Consider the following 25,037-nt stretch of genomic DNA (forward strand, 5'->3'; position numbering starts at 1 on the left):
GAGGGGGCGGGAGGAAGGAGGGGGGCGGCCCCGAGTCCAGGAGGAAGAGCGGGGACGGAGGCGGGGGCGGCGCGGTCTGGGGAGGCGGCGGGATGAAGCTGTCGGTCAGAGAGGAGCTGCGAGGAAAGCGACTTTCGTGGATCAGAGCGGAGATGCGGTCGTCCTCGGGGGTGCCTGGACGGTGACACGTCAGCATTTGGTCAGTCTCGGGCTCCGATATCGTGCGACCAAACCGCCCTGCCCCGCTGCGACGTAACAGTGAGGCTAATTGGCATCATCGTCCCGCCATACGAATGTGGCTCAAACGAGCGGCGCTCTGTTCTCCTGCAGTACTTGCCTGCCACGCCCTCTCTCTGGAATTCAACCGTTCCTTTGCTCCTCAAAGCCTACTTCTAGACTACAACCTTGACAAGAACCATATGTCAAAACCAGAACCTTTTTTTCGGACTCCACAATTCTCTTTGGAATTCCAACCTTCTCTTGCCGTAAAGAACCTGCGCTGGGGACTCCAGCGTTCTTCTGCCACAACAACTTTGCCTTTGGACAGAGACCGAAACGTTCCTGTGAAGACTCACCAAAACTTTTGGTTCTGGACATTCCCCGGGGCAGCGCCATGGTGCTTTTCTCCGGGCCGGAGGGCGGGACCAGACCTTGACGCTCAAACAACGACTACAAGCACACACAAACACACACAATATATTCAAGTGTGACGAGCACCGTGGTGTGTATTTTGTCAGCGTTCCTCCAGAATCTTACATTAATCTCAGCCTGAGTGATTCTGCGGCTGGTGGGCCTCTGCTTCACTGTGGCCGCCCTGAAGTCATCGGACGGCCGGGACCGCAGAACAACTTCCTGTGTGTTCCCCGCCAACATGTCATCCAGTTTCTCTGCAGGCCGGCGTTTTGTCAGAACATTTTTTTTTTTGCTCCATTCTATCCCCCCCCCTTCTGATGTGACCTGTTTTGCATTCGCAACATGGCTGCATGCAGAGAAAACCTCTATTACAAAAGCAAAGTGAGTGCTGCCAGTTTCAAGATTTTTCAGACTCCACTTGCGACTATTTTTCCAAAAAGCAACCTTAATCTCGCTAACACAGAGACATCGTCCACCCCCCCCCCCACACACACACACAATAGAAGCACTTTTGACGAACATTCGCTAAGTGTAAAAGGGCGCACGCACAGTGTGATCTTGATGATCACATGACTCACCAAAACGCCTCCTCCTGGCTGCACAAAGGGAATAAGTCAACAATTCCTCTTACACATTGACTTTGTGTGCGCACGCACATGTGTGTGCTTTACCTATCTCCTCCAGGTCAGCGGTCATGGACTTGGATCGAAGAGTCAACGAAGTACTGGGGGCTCGCTTGGGAGGGGGAGGGGCTGAGAGAGGAAAACCAATCGGATGCCAGCACTTGGTGAGAAAGTAGCAGTCCAGTCAACGCTGGTGGACTTCCTGTCCGAGCATTTTTGTGACCTGGCGCACTTGTCTACTTGTGTCTGAGCATCCTTCAGACACAGCGCACTCGTTCGTGTACAGTACTTGCGTCCTCGTGTCAACTTCCGTCCTTTAGTCTGAGTGTACCTTGTTAACCCGTGTCCTAATATTCTTGTAGTTTACAAATCTTGTGGACATGTCTCCAGTGTGCTTCTCTCCTAGCATTCACGTGTCCCTGACGAATTTGTGCTCGAGTGCATTTTGTCTACTTGTGTCTCGGGTGCAATCCCTCGAATGCCCTCGGACCATAGCATCCTTGTGTCTTTGTGCTTCTGTCGACTTGTGTCCTCATATTCTTGTGTCACTGTGTCATAATGTACTCGTGTCCTTGTTTGGCACACTAGGCGCGAGCAAGGCTTGACTTGTATCGTAGCGTCCTTGCATCCCATGTTACGGTCTTAGTATCCTTGCGTACTGGCGTACTTGTCTCTGAGTGTATCTGTCAAACCTGTGTCGGAATATTCTTGCGTCCTAGAATCCGCGCGTCCTCTTTACTCGTGTCCTTGTTTCGCCCACAAGGTGCTAGCAAGGCTCAACTTGGCGCAGGAGGAAAAGCAAACCTTTTTTTCTGAGCAGGTTGGTGTCGGACTTGCGGGAAACGGATACGACCTTCATGAGCAGGCGGCTCCCGCCCTGTCGGATGAGCGCCACCACCTGGCGATGGCCGACCTTCACCACATCCGCGCCGTTCACCTGCACGCAGCATTATCGACGTCGATTTGAAAAGGCGCGTCCCCATATAGAATCTCGGCCACTCGCGCCTGTCCCCAACCAAAGAAAGGGAATGAGCAAACCTCAATGAGGAAGTCTCCAGTCCGTAGACCGGCTCTCCAGGCCACGCCGCCCTGGTCCACAGACTCCAGGTACTGCAGGGCGGGGAACGCCGGCGTGGGGGCAAACTCCTCGATGGGAGTCTCGGCTTGCAACGGCACAAAGCGAGATTCTTTCCGTGAGGAGCGCCCCACTGAGCGTTCACATTACCGAGAGTGCCTAATCCCGAGAGCGCGTGTGCCCCCCCAGCTCCCTACCTTTGGCTCCTCGCAGGACAAAGCCAAATCCTTCGCTCTCTCTCTTCTGCAGCACGGCCATCTTCTCCTCGATCACATAGTCACTGACGACAACGCGATGGGAGTCGTTAGCAGCGATTCATCGATAAAAGCACTTATTGGCGACTTTTGTGAGGTGCACAAGTCACCTGTAAGAGGTGTAGTTGTCGTACGAGCCCACCGTGTAATGTCTGAAGAGCCTCTTGGTGCGGTCCTCCCTCGTCTCTGAAATGCATTCTCAATTCATTCCAGTTGACTTTTTGTCTTTCTTCCATGGCTTGTGCCCAGCTTATACTAACAACAGGGCCGCAAACCGGTTTGGATGCGAGTCAACATTTTAATCGGCGGGCAACAGCGTGATAGGATGAAAAATGAAGGAAAAAAATTGTCCAAAAAGGGGATTTGGATTGGACATGACATGTTGAAATTGCTTACCAAGCCTGGGGTCATACTGCCTCATCTGAACTTCTTCAACGCAGTCGGCAGGAAACCAGCCTGTTCTTCCTTTCACATTGCCTTCCCAGAATCCACCTTCACCAATGGACAGAACTGGAGATGCAAAATCACAAGATGATGACTTTTGTCCTTGGGAAAAGAAAAAGAAAAAAAAAAAACCCCAACCAAACAAAAGTCTCCCCTGGACCCCCAAAGTTTGCCGGTCTCGTCACCTTTCACCCTCTCGCCGCGGTGCAGCTGGATCTCTCCGGAGCCCTGGGGTACGTGGGAGCGTGTGGCGATGAAGGTGCGTCCCGGCACGGCGCTGTACAGCCGCTTCTTCCTCAACTGCGGGGTGGCGGGGGGCGACGACGGGGGGCTGCTCTCCACGTGACCTCCGCCGCCACTCGGACTGAAGATCACATGTACCGGATGCGTGTTTTGTCACACGTTGGGTTTTTGTTGAATAACTTTCAATACTGTGAAGTGTGCATGCCAAATCTTGCATATTTGAAAATACTTCGAACGAAATAACATTTTGACGTCTTCATTCATCCAATTCTTGGCGGCCATGTTGCAGGCCGCAGGCACGCTCACCTGAGGCGGCGCGTATGTCGTCGTAGCGAGTGCGTGTGCGCGTCGAGGTGCGTTTCCAGGCTTTGTAGGGACGGTCCAGGGGAGGAGGCGGGGCTTTCCAGGGCGTTGTCGCTCACCGAGCGAATCAGAGAGCGCGGCGACGACAGGCCGTTTCCGGCCGGGGACCTGATGGCTCCCAGGCGGCGCCGCTTGGTGTACGATGGAGATTCTCGGAAGGGAACTGCTTGCGCACGCACAAACAAAGAGCCTCAGCACTCATTCGTAACCTCAATTTCCCTTGCGAGTGGATGAATAAACTGCAGTAGCTATCGAGCTGTAAGGTCTGATAATATTCTGAGGCGTGGCACTCACCAACGTCAGAACTTTTGTGGATCTTGATGATTTCGGCCAAATCGAAGTTCCCGGCGATGATGGCGACCTACACAGACAGACATCCATCTTGGTTAGACGATACATCGGCCTACAGACCTTTTGAGGTCAGGTCGAATTGTGCTTTAAAAAAAGTAAAAATCACAAGTGCAGCATTTCCCACCTCAAAATATCATTTCCGATTGAAATGAACGGAAATGAATCATTTCCTGACAAAAATAAAATAACATTCTATTTTCTTCTCCTGTAATAATTGAGTAGTTTTGGCCACTTCAATTGGCATTGTGGTGTTGCTTGTCGTGTTTGTGCCTTAGCCACCTGAGAGCGGTTGAATACAGAAATACGGATCGATATGGAGATGGCGACGCCATAGTAAGATCCGTTGCTCTTTGGGGAGGATAAAGAATATACACTCTGCTCATGAGTGCTGTTTTAGAGTCAAAATATCTCAAGGCACGAGCGTATTTGTCTCCTCAAATGAAGTGAGGCGCTTGTAGTTGTGACCTGAAAGGCAGTCTGGTTGTTGTAGTTCTTGATATCCTTGTTGGCTCCTCGGAATAGCAACACTCTGGCACAGCTGTCCTGCAGGGGGCAGCAAACGACAGCGTGGTCACTACTTCTGGAAACTCCCCAAAATACAAGTATAGTGCCACCATCATGGCCAACGTTACAATCCAGTAGCTTAGCAGGCCGAAGAATTACTCTTAAACAAGATTGAAGCTTTATTCTGAAAAGGTTTATTTTAATGTGATTTAAAAAACATTAATGGAAGACAATTGTAATGAAATAACGATTAAATTAGAATTACTGAAAGGAAAAGGTAAATAACGGTACCTTCATAAATGCTTAAAAAAAAAAAAACGATTCTGAGATGCGCTTCAAAACGTGGCCACAAGAGGGAAGCCTCGCAGCAGACTTTTGATGCGTTATCCCCCTACCTGGTTGTAGAGAGCGCAGAGGTGCAGCGCGGTGTTTCCCGATGCATTCTGGGAGCTCATGTCAGCCCCATAGAACAACAGGTGCTCCAAGTGCTGCACGTTCCCATGGCGACAAGCCTAAGCACAGCACACACGTAGGCACGTGTGATTACGTGTGCTAAATGTGTACACATAATTGTAGCGATGATTTCAGCAAGCGCAGGCGTGGGTGGCTGCGAGTGAGCGTTTGTCACCTGGTGGATTTCCTGCCATCCGTTCTCGTCGGTCATGCCTGTAACCAGAACAACCAGAAACCTTTTAGCAGTGACCCGAAACTGTTCCCGACCCCCGTTCCCTGAAAGCCTTGAGAGCTGACCTTGAAACTTCTCACCAAAGCCAAACATTCGCATCGAAAGCCGCTTTTGAATCCGTAACCCAAATAAGAAGCCGAATTCGAGAGCCTAAACTTTCAGTCAGAAAGAAGCAAGACATTTGGGGTACCGAGCGTGGCGTGGTCCTGCAGTAGCAGCTCGCAGCAGTAGGGGGCGCCTCCCACCATGGCAGAGTGATAGAGGGGAGTCAGCCCCCTGCTGTCTTTGTAGTCCGGAGACGCGCCCAGGTCCAACAGGGTCTGCAAAGAACCGGAAGCCAGTCATGGACGAGGCTGGCCGGCGCTGGCGCTGGCGCTGCCGCCCAAACGCTCTTACGGTGAGAGCCGAGCTGTTGCGGCACATGACGGCCCGATGCAGAGCGGTAATTCCGTCCCTGGTGCGAAAGTCCAGGTGAGCGCCGCCGCTGCGAAGAACTTTGATGAGCTCGCAGCTCTCCTCCAATTGGACCGCCAGCGTCAGAGGACACTCTGAGGGGAGGAGGGGCACACGGCGCCGTACTTTCACATTAAAAGCATGTCCGTTGTCCATTTGACATCTTGCTCACAATAAAGCTTGGGGGGGGGGCATTCGGGGATGGATGGATGATTTCAAACTAAATTAATACGTTTGGAAATGTTTTTAAAATCATGTTTAAAATTCTCTTTTTTCTTTTAAATCATATTTGATCGAAATCCCATTCAAAGCCGTTTTTCAACATCCCTTGGTTGTCACATCGTTTGACGAGAAAAGACAACCACCAGACACGGCGCCCATTTCTGCACATAGCGGAACTTTTTCACCCGAGTTATGGGCAACATTTTGCGATGGTCGGCCACGTTGAAAGACTGTGTACACACCGCCGCTGTCTGAGTCGTGGAAGTTTGGATCGAGGCCCTTTTCCAGCCATTTGGAAACCTTTTCCACGTTCTTCTGGTGGACATGTTCCATGAATCGCTTCAGGTTGGCCTGCGACGGACGAACGAGTAGGTCAGCACAGGTTTTTCGCTCATCTGTCATCAACTTTGTGAGAAGTTCGTGGCCTACTTTAGTGTGCAGCTTGGCCAGCTGCTTGTCGTCTACGTAAGTCTGCGTGTAAATTCTGCGTTTGTAACGAAACTGGAAGAAATCGTCGCAATGTTAGTGCACAGGGGAAGGGGAAAAAAAAAAACATACCCTAGAACATTTTTAGAGGCGTGTTCGGAATCAGTCGCTTATTCCCAAAACACTATTTCGGGATTTGGATGTCGTTCGCTCATCAGTCAAATGAAAAACAACCCACATATTCCCGATTGGACTTTCGCAACTTCACCAAATTTGGATTTGTTTTTGGAACCAAACCTCTGTTGTTCACGAAAAAGAGCAAAGTATAGTCCCCATTTGCGGTGGCATCTGGGTGTCGGGGAACTATTTTTGAACGGAGTTGAGGAACCTCATTTGGAGTCGGGAGTGGGGTCAAGGCAAATCGCCGGGCTCCACTTCAACGGCCAGGGAGTGATTCCAAACACAGCCTGGCTTGAGTGAAATAGTCTGCGGTCAAAGCGCACCTCGAGGTATGGAATGGGCGTGATGGGTGGGAGAGGGTACTCTTTCAAAAGTCGCTCCTCGTCCAGAAACTTGCCAGCTCGGCCGTTGAACGCCGGCTGGAAGAGACCATAGTTCAAAACATCCGACAGAGACTGAGTCAAGGTGACCAGAACCCTCTGCTTACTGGTCCAAACGGGTAATTCTGGGTCCAGCCGCAAACACTTCTGAGAGAGCCACAGACGCACACACGGACATGTTTGATGCCACACTTGCTCACTTTGGCCCGGCTGGCCGGCACTTCGGGAAGGGGAAAAAAAAAAACATACCCTAGAACATTTTTAGAGGCGTGTTCGGAATCAGTCGCTTATTCCCAAAACACTATTTCGGGATTTGGATGTCGTTCGCTCATCAGTCAAATGAAAAACAACCCACATATTCCCGATTGGACTTTCGCAACTTCACCAAATTTGGATTTGTTTTTGGAACCAAACCTCTGTTGTTCACGAAAAAGAGCAAAGTATAGTCCCCATTTGCGGTGGCATCTGGGTGTCGGGGAACTATTTTTGAACGGAGTTGAGGAACCTCATTTGGAGTCGGGAGTGGGGTCAAGGCAAATCGCCGGGCTCCACTTCAACGGCCAGGGAGTGATTCCAAACACAGCCTGGCTTGAGTGAAATAGTCTGCGGTCAAAGCGCACCTCGAGGTATGGAATGGGCGTGATGGGTGGGAGAGGGTACTCTTTCAAAAGTCGCTCCTCGTCCAGAAACTTGCCAGCTCGGCCGTTGAACGCCGGCTGGAAGAGACCATAGTTCAAAACATCCGACAGAGACTGAGTCAAGGTGACCAGAACCCTCTGCTTACTGGTCCAAACGGGTAATTCTGGGTCCAGCCGCAAACACTTCTGAGAGAGCCACAGACGCACACACGGACATGTTTGATGCCACACTTGCTCACTTTGGCCCGGCTGGCCGGCACTTCCTCCTGGTTGCCCCGGAAGCGTGCTAGCTAGCGCGTGTGTTACCGTCTGCTGAAGGTCCGGGATGCCGATGCGGACCACGATGCTGTTTCCAGAGGGCGCGTCCTCCGCGTCGTCGTCCCGGGCGACGGGAGAGCCTGTCGGGTTGCCGTTAGTAACCGCCTGTTGGCGTGGGCGATCATGTTTGGCGTCAGCAGCCGGACTCAGAGGCATGTGGCTGCAAGACAGGAAGTCGCTCCCAGTCACGCAGCCGAGAAGAAACTCATTCGCTGGCGCCCACGTCACTCACCCAAGCCGGGCCGCGCCTTTTGAAGCCGCACGCGTTCAAAGTCACATTGCGAGGAATGTGAGGTTGGCCCAGCGGACCAAAATAATGCCGACATCGCATTGCGTATTTTGCACTTTCATAGCATTGCAAACTTACAGCTTTGCAGCATGTGAAGAATGCAAGGACTGCTTTCCGATCGATCATCTTCTTATGTTTCTGACTCAGTGATTCCCCCTTTTTTTTTTCAAAATACATATATGACTCAGGATAGTGGGCTTTCATTGTCGACATCTTTTTAACCTTTCCAAGTGAACTTAATTTGACCTTCTAAAAATCCAACTGTTCAAAGTTTCAGTCATGTTGCACACATCATTCAACCCCTGCACTCTGCATTGGTAATAATAGCTGCGGGTTGTGACATCACTTCCTGTTTTTCAAGTCCACAGGCGCACACACCCTAATGAATTCCAAGAGGAATCCAGGGCCCGATCATTTCCGAGGAACAATTTCTTGGTCATGTGTCAAAAGTTGCCTTTCGGCGTCCGTCAGTCACTCTGCCAAGAGCAAATGAAAGTACAATCCCGGCGCTTCTCTACTTCCTGTTTGTGCGACTCTACTTCCCGTTGACGAAGACCACCAGTCACTTGATGAAGCCCCACACCGAACAGCCGCTCGCATCCCAGTGAATTGGCGAGGGGGCGAGTGACGTGTTGTCATGGCAACTGGAATAGCAGGGAATCCTCTGCTAACCTCACTGTGTCACTCTCCGTGTGCGCGTGTGGTCGACGTGCTCCCAGTTGCTACGGCAACGCAGCGGAACACATTTTTCGCAGTTTGCCGTGCGAAAAGTACATCCTACCTGCTGACTCTCGCTCTTTTTCCGTCCGGCACTGACACACCTGGGACATCGTCAAATGGCGGCGAGATGATTGTGAGGGGGATTTTGGCGAGCAGAGCGTGGCGCTCCCTTATTTTTGTAGAAATAAAGACATTGCTTTAGAGTAGTGGGCAATTTTTTAGACCTAAAGACTTTTTTTTTAAAGATAAAGTTTTATTATTTTGAGACAATGTCTCCTGCTGCACGAAAAGGCCTCTTTTCCTAAGAACTAAAAATATAGATTTGTCATTTTCTTTTGGGCTGGTGACAGACCAAGAGGCCACAAGATGGCCGCAATACTTTGGCCTGAAAGGAGCTCCTCTACTGAGTTCAACATAGTTCCTTTAAATGTTGAACAAAGATGTTGGCAAAGCACTACTCGTGCCAAGGTGAGGCACATCAACTCACGTCAACGTAGTTCCCTGGCAGCAAAAAGCCGCCAGATGGTGGCAAAGCAAATCTGTGATCGGAATACCGCTCCTGAGCGCACTTCGTCATCGCTTGGAACCGAGGTTGCTGAGCGTAGTGGCATAGCAAGACATGAAGCTCCTCAACTACCACTCCTTGGCACCCGGATACCCGGAGGCGCCGCCAAAGACACACTTTCGTGTGAATAAAGCTCCTCAACTCAATTCCGAGTCACAGTCAAGTCTGCGAATTCCTGCAATTGATGACCGAAGGGCGCATCCAGCTAGTGCAAAGATTGATTCCCGTGTGTTGTTCTGTTGCGTCGGCTGAAGCCTCCTACCTATTGGCAGCACTCCCATCAAACTTTTCCAAAGCACAATCTGCTCCCGAGCCTGACGGCGTTCCTGCTTCAGGCTTCCGATCTGCTTCCAATCCGGTCCGCTCGGAGGGGGTCGCTCTGCGTTCTGGAGGTCCGGGATGCGCTGGGGACGGTTCGGGCGGACGGCGGCGGGGAGACCTTCAGACGCTATTGTGGGAGCTGGTCGGCCCATCCTGGGAAGGGGGAGGAAGAGCGGGAGGAAGATGGGTGTGCATACTTCCTGTTCATCCTAATTAAGCATGCGTGGTGCTACTCTCCCAGCTGCTAGGTTTCTGAAATCCACCAGGCAGGTGTCTCTAGCCCCCCCAAGTGATGCCCGAGAAGGTAAACGCCCTTCGGAGAAGTGCAGGTGTGACATGTTAAGGAGGAGCCCAGGTGCTTATTGAGTTATCAGAAGCAGGGGGGGGGGGGGGGGGGGGGGGCCGTGGGGGGGGGGGGGGGGGGGGGGGGGGGGGGGGGGGGGGGGGGGGGGGGGGGGGGGGGGGGGGGGGGGGGGGGGGGGGGGCGTGCCAGGATGTGGAAAAGGGGAGGGAGGGTGAGAGGAGAAAACAAAAGCAGCAGGTTGGTGGAGGCCATTTGCAGACAAATACTGGACAGCCATTTTGTTCTCGAGCGGGGAGTAGGGTTGATGGTAACTTGGTAGCTAAAAGCTAATTTGCCACGATGGAATTGGCACAAATGTCATCAAATGTCACTAAAGAAATGGAAGCAACTAAGAATCAGCAATTGTTAAAACAAACAAAGACACTACGGCGACAGAGCCCTAACAGAGGACATGTCAGAAGCAAAAAGAATCTCCACTCTCCACAAAGATCACAATAACCTCCTTTGAGTCACACTTCCTGTTTCCTGTCTGTGTGGGCGAAGGAACGGACGCGAGGAAGGAAAAGGTGAGAAGCTGGACAACTCTGATAAGACGCGCACGCAACCACACGCACACATTTGATCCACGTCATGTGAGCATTCTGTGAATTTTTTACGATGAGACCCAAATCCTAATCCAGATCACTTGCCAGTTCTTTACACACGCGTGTGTGGTGAACCGCGTCACTTGACAAATATGTTTTGTGACGCTTTGCAAGTTGTACTTCAAGTGACACGTTTAGAAAACAAAGCATGAGATTCGGATCCAGAGCTGATCCACTTTCACATCCGGTTTGTTGTCCTACGTGACGGTGCGCGTGGGTTAGCCGCATAAACACTTGATGTCGGCTATGAATTTATGACACTGTTGAGTTGAACTTCAAGCCAAACATTCAAGATGTGCAACCATCCGATCCAGATGCTGATCCAAATCTGATCGACTTGTGGTCACCTATATACTGTGTGTGTGCTGGAAATGTAGCTCCCCTTGTCCATTACCATGGCAACCAATGGCAGGAGTTGATAAGATCCACTGTTCTCTCTCTCTCTCACACACACACACACACACACACACACACACACACACACACACACACACACACACACACACACACACACACACACACTTTATCTTGTCAAGTTTCTCACATCACTAGCGGCTCAAGCACGGAGGCTTGTTGTGATTCTCACAAAAACCCGGTGTACACAAGACATTAACTTGTCTCTGAAGACTCACACGTTACCATGACAACCACGTGATGTGCCAAAGAGAGACACTTCCTGCTTGAAGTGGTCTTTTTTTTTTTTTCCCCTCCGAGCATGAGCACCAGATCAACTCTCAGATAGACCGCGGCCTACACACTCACTGACGCGCTTACGTAACAAGCGCACACGCACACACACACAGACACACACACACACACACACACACACACAAGATGATGAGGGGATGCTGGAGAAAAAAAAGTAGGAAAAAGGAAAAAAGTGAGGGCTGGCTAAAACAGAAGGTGAAAAGAAAGGGGAACAATATTAAAACATGCGAGCGAGGAGGAGGTGACGAAACAAAGTCTTGGAAAAAGAGAGGAGGGGAGGAAGGAGAAAAGAAGGGAAGACTCAAACGAAGGATGAGAGGAGGAGGTCAGGAAAGGAAAGGAGTCAAAAAAAAACAAGGAGATGAGGAAAGTAGGCGAGGAGTCGGGGCGAAAAGGAGGTCAGGAAAAAGAGTTAAAATGAGGACAATGGAAAGGGAAATAGGAAGGAAGGAAGATGATAGATAGATCAGGAGGAAGGAGAGATGGAGGTGACCAAAGGAGCCAAGAGAAACAAAGAGGTGCGGAAGGAGAAGAGGACTCAAGGAAACAAGGAAGTGAAGGACGGAAGGAGTTGAGGAAATGAGGTGAGAGAAGGAGAGAAGGTGTCAAGTGGGCAAGTAGGTGAGGAAGGAGAGGAGGAGTCAAGGGAATGAGGAGATGAGTCAAGGGAGCGAGACGGTGAGGAAAGCTGGGGAGGAGTGTCGAAAATGAGGACGTGAGGAAGCAGGGAAGGAGTCAAAGGAAACTAGGACCGGCGGAGTTGAGGAAATGAGGTGAGCAAGGACAGGAGATGAGGAAATGAGAGAAAGAAGAGGAGTCCAGGGAGCGAGAGTGTGACAAAGGAGAAGAATCGTCAAGGGAGGGGAGGAGGTGGGGAAGGAGGTGGGGCAGTGCAGGAAACGAGAGGACAAATCATGAAAACGAGGAGGTGAGGAAAGGAGACGTGTCAGAAATGAGGAGGTGACAGGAGGAGCAAGTGGGTGAGGAAGGGGACGAGTGAAGGAAATGAAAAGGAGGGGAGTTGGCGGAGAAATTAGGGAAGGAAAAGAGGAGTCAAGGGTGCAAGGAGGTGACAAATGGACAAGAAAGGCGAGGAAAGGAGACATGTTGGACGCGAGGAGGTGATCCGAGGGGAGGAAGTGTCGAGGGAGTTCATGGGTGAGAACGGAGAGGAGCAGTCAAGGGAGCGGCGAAGTGACAAATGAAAACGGAGGTGAAGAAAGGAGACGTCTCGGAGCTGAGGTCACAGTGGAGAACAGCAGTCACGGAAATGAGGGGAGGAAGGAGAAGAGGCGGTGAGGGAAAGGAGAGGAGTGCTCAAGTAAAACAGGGGCGAGAGGACAGGCCAGAAGTCAAGGAAGCCCCAGGAGGAAAGTGGAGGTCTGCAACGCAGCAAGAGGTGGGGGGGGGGGGGGGGGGGGGGGGGGGGCCGCATTCATGGGACAAAAAAACCCATCGCCTCCCAAAAGTTGAACTGAGGAAACTTCAAACTGTTCCTTCAAGAAACTCCTCAGTTCACACAACTCTTACCTGACGTGATCTTAGCGTAAACGCTCAGGCGCGATCGACCATGCGGATGACAGGCCACGCCCACGAGAGCGCGTGACGGAAGGAGACAACTGAAGGAGAGGACGCCCCAAAAAAGTTGCGCACGTGAACGAGCAGCTGTTGTGATGCTGACCTGATCACAGGCGCGCACGCACGCACACACACACACACACACACACACACACATGTGCAGCGACTCACCCAGCAGAGCAGCGACTTGTTCTCCATCTTGATGACTGATGGGAAAATGAAGAGGAAGCTGATGGAGGAGGAGGAGGAGGAGGAGGAGGAAGAGTAGCTGGAGAGACGAGAAGATGAAGAGGAGAGAGGAAGACGCAGGATGAGTGGAAGGCTGGTTGGTCGCTTCAGCCCACGCACGCACATGCACGCGTGAACATGCGCACGTTATCTCCCACTCCAACGCGTGGGATTGAAAACACACCTCTCGCTCGCTCGCTTTTTTTTTTCTCCCCCCTCTCGCTCGCTGGCTTCCACAGCGAGAGAATCGGGGTGATCGGCGTGGGTGTCGAGGAGCGGCCCTGTTGCCATGACGACGATGCACCCGAACAGCGAAGGTGGGGGGGGCCCACTCTGGCCTATCAAAGCCCACCTGGTGCATGATGGGAAAGCAAATAAATTCAAACCTGACTCGATTCAAAATCGCTCCCTCACCACTATTTCGGCTCTCAAAAACTCAAAAGTACCACAATGGAATTCATTCGTTCCATACGCTCGAATCTCAACTTATCGTCCCACGTTGAAATGAATGGAAAAGCCACTGAACTGTTCCAGCCACCCCAAAAATAACAACAAAGTAATGTCAATGTCAAGATTATTATTATTATTTTTTTGCATCAATTCAGTCGACATTGTGCTGCTCTTTCTAGTGTACGCGCCTTAGCCACCTGGGGGCAGTATTCTATAAACCTACACATAAACACAAAGACAGTCACTCCAAAGTCAGCCTTCATGAGGAGAAAGAATATATGCCGACGCAAGCTCCTCAAAGGTGTTTGCCAGCAACGTGTAATTCTGTTTTTGCAAACGGTTGTTCACAAGTCCAAAGGACGGCCTTATCTTGAAAAACACGTAAGTCTGGTCACTTGTATTTCAAGGCCTTACTCGACATGAACATGATGTCGTCCACTACATCGAAAAACGGTTGACTTGACTGGATCAGTCAATTTGCCTGGAGCAACTTGGCTGCCACGGTCGGAATCCGCCCCGCCCACAAAGGTCAGTTACGGTCCGTGATATCCGAGGGAGAAAAAAAAAAGTACTTTATTAAAAACGTTTCTTTACGAGACAAAAAAATAGACCACCATAGAGCAAATTAATCACTGGCGTCTTTGCAGCTGCAGTGTTACAACGTCCTCTGCTGGAGGTTTTCTCACAGTCTACTTTGGCATTCAGCACTCCGGAAATGTGACATTTTTTTGTTGAGTGTTACTTGCAAGCGTGGGTTTCCATGACAACAATGTCACTCGACGCTTCGGCACAAAAAAAAAAAAAAAAAAACTAAACTGAAGGCCACCGTTTGATTCTCACAGAGGCATCTTAATTGCACATAAGGAGCTTGTTTCTCTTGTTTTCTTATTGGTAACTGTTGTTTCTATATTACTGATGCGAGTAGAAATTTTTGGTTTTAAAATGAAGAGTGACATGACATGGAGTCAAAATTTGTAAGGTCTGTAAAGCAGTTTATTTTCAGAATATTTTCTAATGTGAAATTGTTTTATTATAACCAACAAATGATTGAACAAAACAGAGCAGTTATTTTTACTCCTACTCTATTTTATATGGTATGAAACAGAACAATTATTTTGTGATGAAAGAACGAAAAGAAGTTCAAATCAATTTTTCGATAAACTTCTTACAACACGAACCGCAAATCTACCGTGACACGTTTAATTTTGAGCATTTATTTGCAGAAAAGGAAAAACGGTCATATGTCAAAAAAGGTCTCGTGTTTATTTGGTCTTTTTTTTTCTACAGCTCTATTTATAAGAAGTAATCAATCAAAAAAAAATCATGCAACAAACAATACAGGATACAAGATCAGATCCATGCTCAGTTTGCTGGATGATCAATTTTAAATTCAGAAGCTTTCCATTGAGCACAGTTGATTTATTTTGGAAAACAAATGTTTTCAGTTTAGCGGCTTTGCGTGTGTGATTTACGTGTCAGCGTGTCCCTCCAGCAGCAAGTCAACATAGGCCCTTGTCACCAAACTCTCCTTGGTCACGCCCAGCTCTTCCATTAAACCTTTGGCCACCTGCCACCAAAAAAGGATGAGTCTCGACGGGCTTTTCAGCATCTAACTGCATATCTGACAAGGGAGAAAAAAAAAACACACACACCTGCTGCCCGTCCTCCAGCATCTGGTCCGGGCGCATCACCACCTGGCGACAAACAAAAAAAATTTTTTTTAAAAACCTGACTCAAATGATGATTGGCCCACATAGCACAAATTGCCATGAGGACTCGGTGACCAAAACAAGACCTCAAGTTCCATGTAGTGTCCCAGGCCGTCCACTGCGTCCAAGTGCACCCGCGTTTGACCAATGAGGAAGAGACGCCGCTCTTTCCGCACCTCGCCTTTCACACCCAGGGCGTCGGACAGCACAGCCTGAACATACGCACACGGCAGGCATAAATATATATGTACACAAACGGGGGACGTGTTTCTACCTTGAGGCTGGTCGGGTCCGAGGTGGGGCTGATGGAGTATCGGGACAGTTTGGGTCCATCCGTGTCGGGACGCTCGTAGAAAATCAGCTGACCTGAGCCGTCCTAAACACAAACAAGCAATACAAAGGCGCATTGGCGCTTCTCTGTCCCGCTTCTCTGCCACACGGACGGGCGGACGCACCATGAAGTCCCGCAGCTTGAGTCGTCCTCGGCGACAGTTGAAAAAGGTGTCGTGCTGCCTGATGACGGTGCCTTCCGATTGGCTGAGCTGGGACGCCATCTTGGCGAACTCCAGCGGCTGGCTGACTTTGGCCTTGATCTCCACGTTGGACTGCATGTCCACTGAGCATGGAACAGCACGCAGGGACATCATCATCAATGTGTCGTACAGCAATCACTCGCAGTTACATTATGGGCAGGTCGCCAGTCGATTTCAAGTCAATAACGGGAACCAAAAGAGGGCCGGAAATAAACACACCAGGAAAATAATGTAAACATCTTCAGACATACTTTTTGTTTAATACATACATCAAATAAAATGTCTACTTTTTTTGAATAGTGCCTATTTAGACGATATAAAGTATAAACCGTCTCTGAAGCATTCTGTTGAGTTTAAGGATCATAATTTACAACACAAGGCAAGTTAAGACGTGAAGACCTCAAACATTTGAATGCTGGGTAACAACTAGCTGGTGTCGTTAATGCTAATGTTACTAGTTAGCTTAGCAACGTTAAACTAACGGCACTCCATCATGTTAACTTTTTGGCCAGCGGCTTCTGGTTGTGGTTGGCCTACAAACACACACAAATGTCGCGTTACTCACAAGTCAACAGGTACAAGTTTGCGTTTTGAGATTTTTTTTTTGTCGCTTCCGGGTTGTTTGTCGGCGAACGAAGGGAACCGTAAAATTGAGTTTACCGCGAAACCCACAGCAATCTGAGATCAGTCCCAAAACATCCCGGAAGTGACGCTGCGCCGGAAGACTGACACGAGATCGCTTTTAAAAAGTACAAATTAACTAAAAATGAATTCTGTCGTTAGCCCACATTCGTTCATTATGATACCGTAACGAGTTACAAATGAGTTGGCTGCGTGTTGTCTTTTCACAAAGATGATACATGAGATTCGTCTTCCTCAAATCTTTCTTTCCACTCAGAGACACACTCGTGACTCTTTTCATGCACTTCTGACAATTGATGCACTCATATTCACCAATGAAAGACTTTTACACAAACACACTGTCAGATACTCCGGAAACCATGTCATCCAAACGCGTGAACTAAAACATGCTCTCTCTCACAGACAAACAAGTGCAACACTTTCAGGCAAACGAATGAAACTGTCCCACAAACCAGCAAAACCCTTTCAGGCGAAAAAGTGAAACGCTCTCTCACTCAGACACAAGTGAACCGCTGTCACAATCGACTGGAATGCCCAACACGTGGGTAGGGAACTCCGGTTGCTCGAGGGCCATATCCTGCACATTTTACATCCCTCCCTACACCAACACACCTGATTCAATTGTTCATGATGGTTGTAGGCCTCGACAGAGGTCGCCGATGGTCTGATGACCTGAATAAGGTGATTTGAATCAGTCGAGAGGGAGATGGAAAACACGGCAGGATATGGCTCCCGAGGAGCCGGAGTTCCCTACCCCTGCTCTAACAAGTAAACCCTTTTCACAGAAACAAGTTAAACGGTCACGTTGACCACTGGAAGACTTTGAGAGCATTTGTCTTTATTGCCGCCGATCGGAGCGTTTGCATCAAGTTAACTCTTGGCAGGGTGGCGAGCGGGCGCCAAGCCTACGCGGTCGTTCCCTCTGTCAAAGATGCTGTAGAACTCCGTGAGGAAGACATCTCCCAGGATCCACAGCGGGCCCTGAGGCGACACAATGTCCACCGCCTGGAAGCCGCTCAGGCACAGCTCTTTATCCCCCAGCATCTCCTGGCGGCAACAAAGAGACACAATGTCGACCGACGGGGCCCAAGTAGGCGGCTTGCATTTCGCCGGCCGACGGGACCTTCCTCACCTTCCTGACGTACTGTTCGGCCGTCAGCGTGAACTCATTGCCGCCCAGAACGAACGTCACGCGCGGCAAACTCGATAACCTGGCGCAGTCGATGAAGAACTGACACACACAGAAAGACTCACAGTTAGGCGAGCTGAAATGATGATGTCACACAGAAGCGAGCAATGTGACACGATGTAACAGCTGCGCTGACCTCGCCGATGCCGGTGGGCGTGGCTCCGATGAGCTGCTGCAGGGCGAGGATGTGAACGGTGGGCCCGGCGATGAGGGAGGTGCCCGTGTCCACGATGGCCTGGCAGCCGCGAGGACAGAACGAGCTGACGCCTTGGACAGACACACTGAAACACACAGCAAGAGTGCGTAGCGACACGGAGACACAGAAAGACACGACGGAAACACAAACCACCCAATACGCCACCGATGGACGGACATAAAGACATACTGTACATACAGCCAGTCGCGCACATGAAGAGGCACTTTGTGTGTGTGCCACCTGTCCATGAGAATCTGCCAGTATCCTTTGGCGGTGACGGGAAGCCATGTGATGGGGCCGTGGTACAAAGCCTCGTCGGTGCCGCCCAGCAGGAGCTCGCCGTCCGCCTCTCGACTGCCACCCGACTTCCTGTGGGACACCAATGAAGGGTGACGTCAGTTGACAATCAGTTGTCGCAGCGCTTCACGCAGATTTCGACCTGCTGAGGTAGAAGGAGAAGACGGGCTGGTCGAGGGAGTTCTGCGCCATCACGCTGTCGAAGACGGGTTTGCCCAGGATCTCGGCCAACGGGGGGTAGGCCATGCCCAGCACGCCGTCGAAGCGCGCCACCACGAACGTGGAGCCCGGCTCGTACACCGACTCCCCGAACTCCTGATTGGGCACGCTCACCTCGCCCACCTGCACAACAACACGCACAGGTGTGACGGGCTCCTCGGGGACGTACGCTCTCACGCGTTATACTGAAAAAACACTCGTGAGGGCGGCAGAGGGCTGGCACCAACCTTGAGCGTGTCTCTGGCCATCACCCCGAGCAGGTGACCCGAGCCGTAATGGATGCCGAACGTTCGGCCGTCGTGGCGGTACGAGGAAGACTCGAACGCTCGGAAACGGCTGTGCACCGCTGCCAGGGTGCACCCAGACAAAAAAAAAAAAAACAGGTTATTGATTGGCCTCTTATCATCAAACACGGTCAAACCGCTCTGACACAGTCAAGAGATACACTTGGAGGTCAAGCGGCGGGTGCGCCTGCGACACCGCATGCGTGTGTGTGTTGCGTGTATTACCACAGGCCTGGCTGACGCAGTATGACGACGGCACCCAAAGATCCGCTGATCCCGTGTCAAAAACCACCGAAAAGTTCTGTTCTGGAGTCCCGAGACTGATCTGACCAAAATACTGAGCCTGAGAAAAAAAGTCAAATCAAATCTCATTGGCTTGCAGAATGAACGATGACATCAAAGGCATTGGGGCATTGATCCTTGATATACGGGAGAGTAATGTTCTTTGGCTGAATTGGGTCCCAAGTAAATAATTGGGGGTTTTGACAAGGTCGACCGGTGCATGGAATACGAGGGATTGCGGAATGGCGTGTGCTCGTACATCCATGAAGTTGTAGAGCTTCTGGCTGGAGCGCCCCAGGCGCAGCGACGGCGTCCCGACGGGGAAACAGTGAGCGTAGCGGCGGCCGAAGGCGTCGGGTCGGTGCTCGCGCAGAAAGTCTTGCAGCACGCCGTCGGCGCGCAGCTGCGAGCGAATGGAGCGTCGCCGTTGTAGAGGAACTCTGCAGAATGCGCAAGTGGCAGATCAAATAAATAATATCAGCTTTGTTACTTTTGGCCAAGTTGTACACAATGAAATCTGAATTGTCTCTCCACTGTGGACAAAGAACAGACGAGCACACGGGATATCCAACGAATGAAACTATTAAGAATATCCTCCTAGTCACATTTTGAAACGTGTGTGATTTGTTACCTGAGCAGAGCCAGACAAGCGGAGGAGCTCATCAGAAAAAGGAGCAGAAACTTGAAGGCATCCATCGTGTCCGCTGCGTCCGCTCCGCGATGATGAGAGGCGGATGTGAGCCAGCTTATCAGTCACCGGTCGCCAACATTGGAAGGAGTCGCGATCAATACGCGCGCACGACCACTCGTGTTGACTCACTGACATTTAGGATTGTTGTGACTTGAAAAGCGCAACGTTGCTGCTGCGTTACATAACGACAAACAAACACATTTGGGGCAGAAATAGACAAAAAAAAGTAACTGGTCACCAGCTAATATCAGGATGTATGAAAATGAATCAGAGTGGTGACCGGTCAATGACAGGGCCTATGGAAATGAGAAGGAAAGAGAGAGGAAAAAAAAAAAAAAACACAAAACAAATCGCTTGTTAACGTGTCCTTAGTTTTTATTCATGTGAACAAAACAAACATAAAAACAAAATCCAAAAGATGGGTCGCTGCTGAGTGGCTAACGCTCGCGATTTATCAGGCTAGCATTAGATGCTGCTGCTACCACAGAAAAAGGAGGAGGAGGAGCATTTCTTTTTCAAGGTCAACAGATAAATAAAGATGGTGGTCTCCCCCTCTAACAAGGATGGTGGTCAGGAACTCTCTTCCTGCACACAAACAACATGGACGGGTACGCCAATGTGGTCAATTCCCACTTGCGTCCAATCGGCGTTGCCGGCGGCGTGTGCGTTTGACTGACCTGGGCGCCGCTTTGATGATGTTGTCCACCCTCAGGATCATCTCGGCCGCCTCGGAGGCGCTGAGCAGCACCTGGCGCTTCACCTGGAACGACTCGGTCACGCCCAGAGCCGACATGTCGCCCACCGTGCCTTCGGACATGTCTGCAAGCCATCAAAAACCACTCAGTCCTCACTATCACAATATGAGGACGTTGGCGATATAAAGAACGCTCACGATATTGTGAGGGCAAAAAAAATATAAAAATCTCATCACTGGAACAACTTTGGCAGACTAGTAGGATAACTATATGATATCTGTGAGGCAAAAATACAAGTTACGAATTATCCTGTGTGCTCACTCACTCAAACCAAAGGTGGTCTTGTTCTCCTGGTGTGCCGCACGCAGTTGGGCCACTAGGTCGGCGCTGTCGTAGCCGGCGTTGTCGGCGATGATGGTGGGCAGCTGACAAGGGCGGGTGAGAATACTTTTCATTGACCGATTTGTTCTCATTGATCCAGAGTCTCTACGACTGGACTTCAAACAAGTCCTCAGTAAATGCAAGGCAACTTTTTTTTCTCCCCCCTTCTTTACCATTCTCAAAGCCTTCGCGAAGGACTCCATGGCCACCGCCTCCTTCCCCGGTGTCTTGTTGGCCAAATCGCTCACCACCTTGGCCATCAGCATCTCGGAGCAGCCTCAACACACAGCGCAACAAAGTCATTTCAAAAGACAAAATGATTACGATTCAATTTGCTTTGAAGGATCCTGTTTACATGCACATGCTCAAAAACACATTTTGTTTCTTTTAGTGTATCCCACGCTTTGTGTAAAAAATAATAATAATAATAATCAACAGCACTAGAATTAAATAAAATAAGCCAGTGATTTTTTTCTCATACATGGCAATGGCGAGTGATGAAAAAAGCGGAAGGGGCGTGGCCTGGAAGGGGCGTAATAAATAAAATAAGCCAGTGATTTTTTTTCCCCTTTTTTATGGGTACCTCCGCCATAGACGGTGCGGGGCTCTTTGACGGTCTGCGCCAGCACACACAGGGCGTCGTGAAGCGAGCGTTCCGCCTCGTCCAGAATCTGCTGGGTGGCTCCTCGCAGCACGATGGTGCACGCTTCACCTGCGGAGTCACAATTTTGCTTTAGTTGCGATTCTTTTTTTGTGTTTGTCTGTTTGAGAACTCCTTGTGTGTGGGTGCGCGCATGCGCGCCGTACCCATGGCGACGCCCGAGAAGTGGATGAGCATGTCCTCGCCGATCATCACCTCCTCGATCAGCTTGCAGTGGCCCAGCTGCACCAGCTCGGGATGCTCAAACGTAGACGTGATCTCGCCGCCTGCAAGCACGCCCATCGCGGTTACGAGAAGGCCGACATACGTGTTCGGCGACGACATCGCAGTGACGTCGCGTACCGGTGACGAGGGCCAGGCGCTCCACGCCGGCAAAATCGGCGTGCTCGATGGCCATGACGCCGGCCTGAGCGAAGAGCTGCTCAGGGTAGTTGTAGATCAGCTGCCTGTCAAGTCAACATGCACGCTTGAGTGATGACATCACTTCAGTATCTCATGAATCTCATTTTTTTCTAACAAATGGTGACCAATGGTCACTTCCCACAACAGTCGGTTATCTTTACAAATAATAATTTTTAAACGGCATTATTTATTGCTTCTTTATAATTAAACAATGACCAAATAACATGTCTATTGTTAGCCGTGTCAAGTTCGAGAAAAAAAAAAAAAAAAAAAAATCACATTTTTCACTTTCATTTATGATGTGAACTACTGACATCAATCAAGTGGACCGGACCGGATTGGGTTTCATCATTAATTTTCCCCGTGGGGGGAATCCAAGTGGCACAAAGGCAACATTCACACTGACACTCATATTTCGAATGTACCGTAACCGACGAGCTCCACAACAAAAGCAGACGAGCACTGAGGACAGTTTGTTCAACGGCGAACGTTGGCGAGTGACCTGTTGATGAAGCAGTTGATGCCGTGCTTGAGGATGCGCTCCACCTTCTCCTTCATCTTCTCCTTCTCAGCCAGCTCGATCTCAGCCACTTTGGCTGTGGAGTCCACGCGGACTCTGGAGCCAAAGATCTGCAGGGCGAGAATCGGCAAGGTCATCGTCCGCGTCTTCGACATATTCTGGTAGGCCGCGTGCCGCCCGTCACCCACCTTGATCTTGTCCGTATCCATGCCCGTGTTGGCGATGAGGATGTTGGCGTTTTCGAGTCTCTTGGGTTGGTTCACGCCGATCTTCTTGTCCAGCAGAAAGCCTGAACAATACAACACATACAGGAATTTGTTCCACCGCTCAAAAAAAGAAAAACAACAAACGTGCGAGTATCAGAATGCAGGTGCTTTCGCCACGCGCGACACACTCGCTCGCTCACCTTCGTCCAGGTAGGAATCGGTGAGGCTGCCGCCGAGCTTCTTGATGACGTGAATGGCCTCCAGGTTGCCGGAGCCCTTCAACCTCAAGACGGCGTCCACGGCCAGCTGGGCAAAGTGATCCTTGTGGTGAGTCAGCAGCTTGGAGGAGAGCGTGGTGCGCGCAATGTTCAGGAGGTCCTCTTGGAAGCGGGCCATGTCGTTGCTGTGGAGACATGCAGCGCGTGGTGGCATAAAGAAAAAGGCACGACTTTTATGCTGGATACGCCGATCAGCGAGGCTTTGCTGTACACATTCAAGAGCCAATCAGAGCAGAGCACCTGTGGTCCACAGCCGCCTCCCTCAACGCATCTCTGGCCACCTGCGTGGACTTCCTCCAGCCCGAGATGATGGTCTGTGGGTGGATCTTCTTAGCGATCAGAAGCTCCGCCTCCTGTAAAAGGGACGACAGGAAGCGTGTCTCGCTGCTGTAAGAAGTCGAGGTCTCTACAAGTGGCCCTCGAGGCAAAAACTTTTCAGCTTCTTACCCGCAGAAGCTCAGCCGCCAGAACGGTGACAGACGTGGTTCCGTCGCCGACTTCATCGTCCTGAACCTTTGACATGTCTGCGCACACGCACGCAAACAAAGCATGCGTCATCTCCCTGCGGATGCGCAGCCTTCACCCCCGACCAGGCGTTTTCACTCACCAACCAGAACTTTGGCGGCAGGGTTGTCGACGCCGATGGCCTTGAGGATGGTGGCGCCGTCATTGGTCACCGTCACAGAGCCGCTTTTGCCGCCGCCCAGCAGGATCTTGTCCTAAAAAGCAAAACATGCACATGAGCGCGCCGATATAAGTTTTTCATGCCAGGATTCACTACCCCATCTATGGCATTTCACATTATATGTTAGCATCAAGCGCGAGACAAATAAATAAATAACCGACCATGCCCTTGGGTCCCAGGGTGCTTTTCACCAAGTCTCCAATGGCAATGGCGCCCACAAAAGACGACTGTGGGGACAAGCCGAGACTCTTATGAGCTTGACATCGACTCTGAATTAAGGGATAAAGTACAAACACACGCTAACGCACCAGACGAGCAGTTTCAGCTTTTTCTTCATCGGCTCCATGTTTGAAGATGTTAACTGGGGCCATAGACAGGGACGCCTGCGGAAAAACACATCCACGTTCATCTTGTTTGCACGCATTTCACAACAATAATTACTTACAAAAGAAAGAGACCATAAGAATCCAATCAAAACAAAAACACAGAGAACGATATAACCAACAAAGAAATAAAAGGAACCTAAATCAAAAAAACGTCTCGAAAGCAACATATCCGAGGATCCATGAACGCAGCATAATTCATCCTGGAACCCACGAGAAGCTTCGAGAAAAATCAGACAAAGCGACAAGTTGTTGTTACCAATAAAACAAAGAAAAATAAACTGTTTCAAGCAGTTCATGATCGAACCCAGTCCATTATTTTCGTTCCACGGAATTCATATTCTACGTCATATTCCTTGATGAAGCGCTGACATCAGCAATGACAGAATGACAAGCTTTCACCGAGGATGCTAACAAGCTAAGCGCTAAGAAAGCCAGTCAAGAAAAGACATCTGCTGATGCCACTCGTTATCGCAAACTGATGGACATTTCAAACAAAATGTAGTCACGTTGAAGATCTAAGATCTTGGTTCGCATCATCTTAGCCACAGGCGCGCTAACAACGCCCATGTGCTCGCCGGTTAGCATCGCCAGCTAACGGGGCTCAATGAGAAGCAAAGGTGCTCATGAGATATCATCTTCCAGAAGCGCGCGTCTGAACGCTTGATTTTGACGGAAACTCTGCGTTTGCTTCGTTGCCTTTTAAAGTTAAAGAGGCGAGTAAAACAAGTCTCAACTCACCATGATGTCTGCGTTTTAAGGTGGCCACAAGAGAAAGGGGTGGGCTTCTTCTTCGTCTTGTCCTTTCCGGAAGAGTAGACAATGTAGTGCGCTCTGCTGCCGCCTACCGGAGACGAGAAGTGGAATACTTTTTTGCATTCACGTTTCCGAAAGTGGCTCATTAAATAATTGTCCAGTACTCAATAAAAGAGATCAACTAAACAATGTACTTTTAACATTTCCGTATTTATTTTGTTATACAGCTTCTTCCACAAAAAAAAAAATGTTTATTTTGTTATACAGCTTCTTCCACAAACAAAATAAAACAGTATGCTCCGTATTAGCATATTTTCACCATTTTTTGGTGACGTGCGACTCGTGACGAGGAGGAACTTGGGATCACATTCTTTCCCCCCGACCTTCTACTGGAACAGACATCCTGCCGAGCATGCGCACGTCATCTCA

The 25,037-nt window shown here is 50.1% G+C and overlaps 4 protein-coding genes across 9 annotated transcripts in view; all 4 read right to left on the bottom strand.

Annotated features, from left to right (window-relative positions):
- shank3b (SH3 and multiple ankyrin repeat domains 3b) overlaps window positions 1-13,505 on the bottom strand; it is a 20,085-nt gene extending 6,580 nt beyond the window's left edge. For 2 of the 4 annotated variants that reach the window (XM_019897635.1, XM_019897636.1), the window contains exons 1-25: window positions 13,334-13,504; window positions 13,093-13,189; window positions 9,629-9,840; window positions 7,781-7,952; window positions 7,457-7,660; window positions 6,280-6,351; window positions 6,093-6,201; window positions 5,572-5,723; window positions 5,366-5,495; window positions 5,119-5,156; window positions 4,886-5,002; window positions 4,452-4,529; window positions 3,930-3,996; window positions 3,579-3,798; window positions 3,215-3,393; window positions 2,982-3,095; window positions 2,696-2,771; window positions 2,529-2,611; window positions 2,295-2,419; window positions 2,061-2,193; window positions 1,305-1,385; window positions 1,212-1,229; window positions 757-887; window positions 576-669; window positions 27-174 (exon numbers count right to left, since the gene is read on the bottom strand). In XM_019897635.1, coding sequence (XP_019753194.1) covers window positions 27-174; window positions 576-669; window positions 757-887; window positions 1,212-1,229; window positions 1,305-1,385; window positions 2,061-2,193; window positions 2,295-2,419; window positions 2,529-2,611; window positions 2,696-2,771; window positions 2,982-3,095; window positions 3,215-3,393; window positions 3,579-3,798; window positions 3,930-3,996; window positions 4,452-4,529; window positions 4,886-5,002; window positions 5,119-5,156; window positions 5,366-5,495; window positions 5,572-5,723; window positions 6,093-6,201; window positions 6,280-6,351; window positions 7,457-7,660; window positions 7,781-7,948 — 2,537 coding nt within the window. In that variant the 5' untranslated portion in view covers window positions 7,949-7,952; window positions 9,629-9,840; window positions 13,093-13,189; window positions 13,334-13,504. Of the gene's footprint in view, window positions 1-3; window positions 175-575; window positions 670-756; window positions 888-1,211; window positions 1,230-1,304; window positions 1,386-2,060; window positions 2,194-2,294; window positions 2,420-2,528; window positions 2,612-2,695; window positions 2,772-2,981; window positions 3,096-3,214; window positions 3,394-3,578; window positions 3,802-3,929; window positions 3,997-4,451; window positions 4,530-4,885; window positions 5,003-5,118; window positions 5,157-5,365; window positions 5,496-5,571; window positions 5,724-6,092; window positions 6,202-6,279; window positions 6,352-7,456; window positions 7,953-9,628; window positions 9,841-13,092; window positions 13,190-13,333 lie in introns of all 4 variants that reach the window. The other 2 variants (XM_019897633.1, XM_019897632.1) reach the window with 2 other exon arrangements.
- A 1,069-nt stretch (window positions 13,506-14,574) lies between these two features.
- On the bottom strand, window positions 14,575-17,087 carry LOC109532695 (uncharacterized). Of its 3 annotated transcripts, none has more exons than XM_019897694.1 (6): window positions 16,978-17,087; window positions 15,764-15,924; window positions 15,583-15,684; window positions 15,395-15,520; window positions 15,252-15,293; window positions 14,575-15,166 (listed from the first exon to the last, which is right to left on the bottom strand). In XM_019897694.1, exons 1-6 carry the CDS (start codon window positions 17,066-17,068, stop codon window positions 15,068-15,070), a joined length of 621 nt encoding a protein of 206 aa, XP_019753253.1. In that variant the 5' UTR covers window positions 17,069-17,087; the 3' UTR covers window positions 14,575-15,067. The 3 variants fall into 3 exon arrangements, with proteins under 3 accessions (XP_019753253.1, XP_019753254.1, XP_019753255.1); XM_019897695.1 differs by lacking the exon at window positions 16,978-17,087 and adding an exon at window positions 16,407-16,543; XM_019897696.1 differs by lacking the exon at window positions 16,978-17,087 and adding an exon at window positions 16,421-16,542.
- Window positions 17,088-17,296: 209 nt separating this feature from the next.
- nots (nothepsin) lies at window positions 17,297-19,816 on the bottom strand. Its single transcript, XM_019897690.1, has 9 exons — window positions 19,582-19,816; window positions 19,210-19,390; window positions 18,894-19,011; window positions 18,612-18,730; window positions 18,308-18,507; window positions 18,109-18,237; window positions 17,809-17,953; window positions 17,616-17,714; window positions 17,297-17,530 (listed from the first exon to the last, which is right to left on the bottom strand). Exons 1-9 carry the CDS (start codon window positions 19,644-19,646, stop codon window positions 17,354-17,356), a joined length of 1,233 nt encoding a protein of 410 aa, XP_019753249.1. The 5' UTR covers window positions 19,647-19,816; the 3' UTR covers window positions 17,297-17,353.
- A 300-nt stretch (window positions 19,817-20,116) lies between these two features.
- cct2 (chaperonin containing TCP1, subunit 2 (beta)) lies at window positions 20,117-24,720 on the bottom strand. Its single transcript, XM_019897689.1, has 16 exons — window positions 24,594-24,720; window positions 23,778-23,852; window positions 23,631-23,696; window positions 23,392-23,503; window positions 23,232-23,308; window positions 23,025-23,137; window positions 22,707-22,909; window positions 22,489-22,589; window positions 22,283-22,410; window positions 21,721-21,824; window positions 21,525-21,644; window positions 21,301-21,429; window positions 20,891-20,994; window positions 20,662-20,761; window positions 20,319-20,460; window positions 20,117-20,226 (listed from the first exon to the last, which is right to left on the bottom strand). The coding sequence occupies exons 1-16, from the start codon at window positions 24,594-24,596 to the stop codon at window positions 20,196-20,198; spliced, it is 1,608 nt and encodes a 535-aa protein (XP_019753248.1). The 5' UTR covers window positions 24,597-24,720; the 3' UTR covers window positions 20,117-20,195.
- Window positions 24,721-25,037: the final 317 nt, after the last annotated feature.

The sequence above is a fragment of the Hippocampus comes genome, unplaced genomic scaffold, assembly GCF_001891065.2.
Source record: "Hippocampus comes isolate QL1 unplaced genomic scaffold, H_comes_QL1_v1.1 scaffold81, whole genome shotgun sequence".
NCBI lineage: Eukaryota > Metazoa > Chordata > Actinopteri > Syngnathiformes > Syngnathidae > Hippocampus > Hippocampus comes.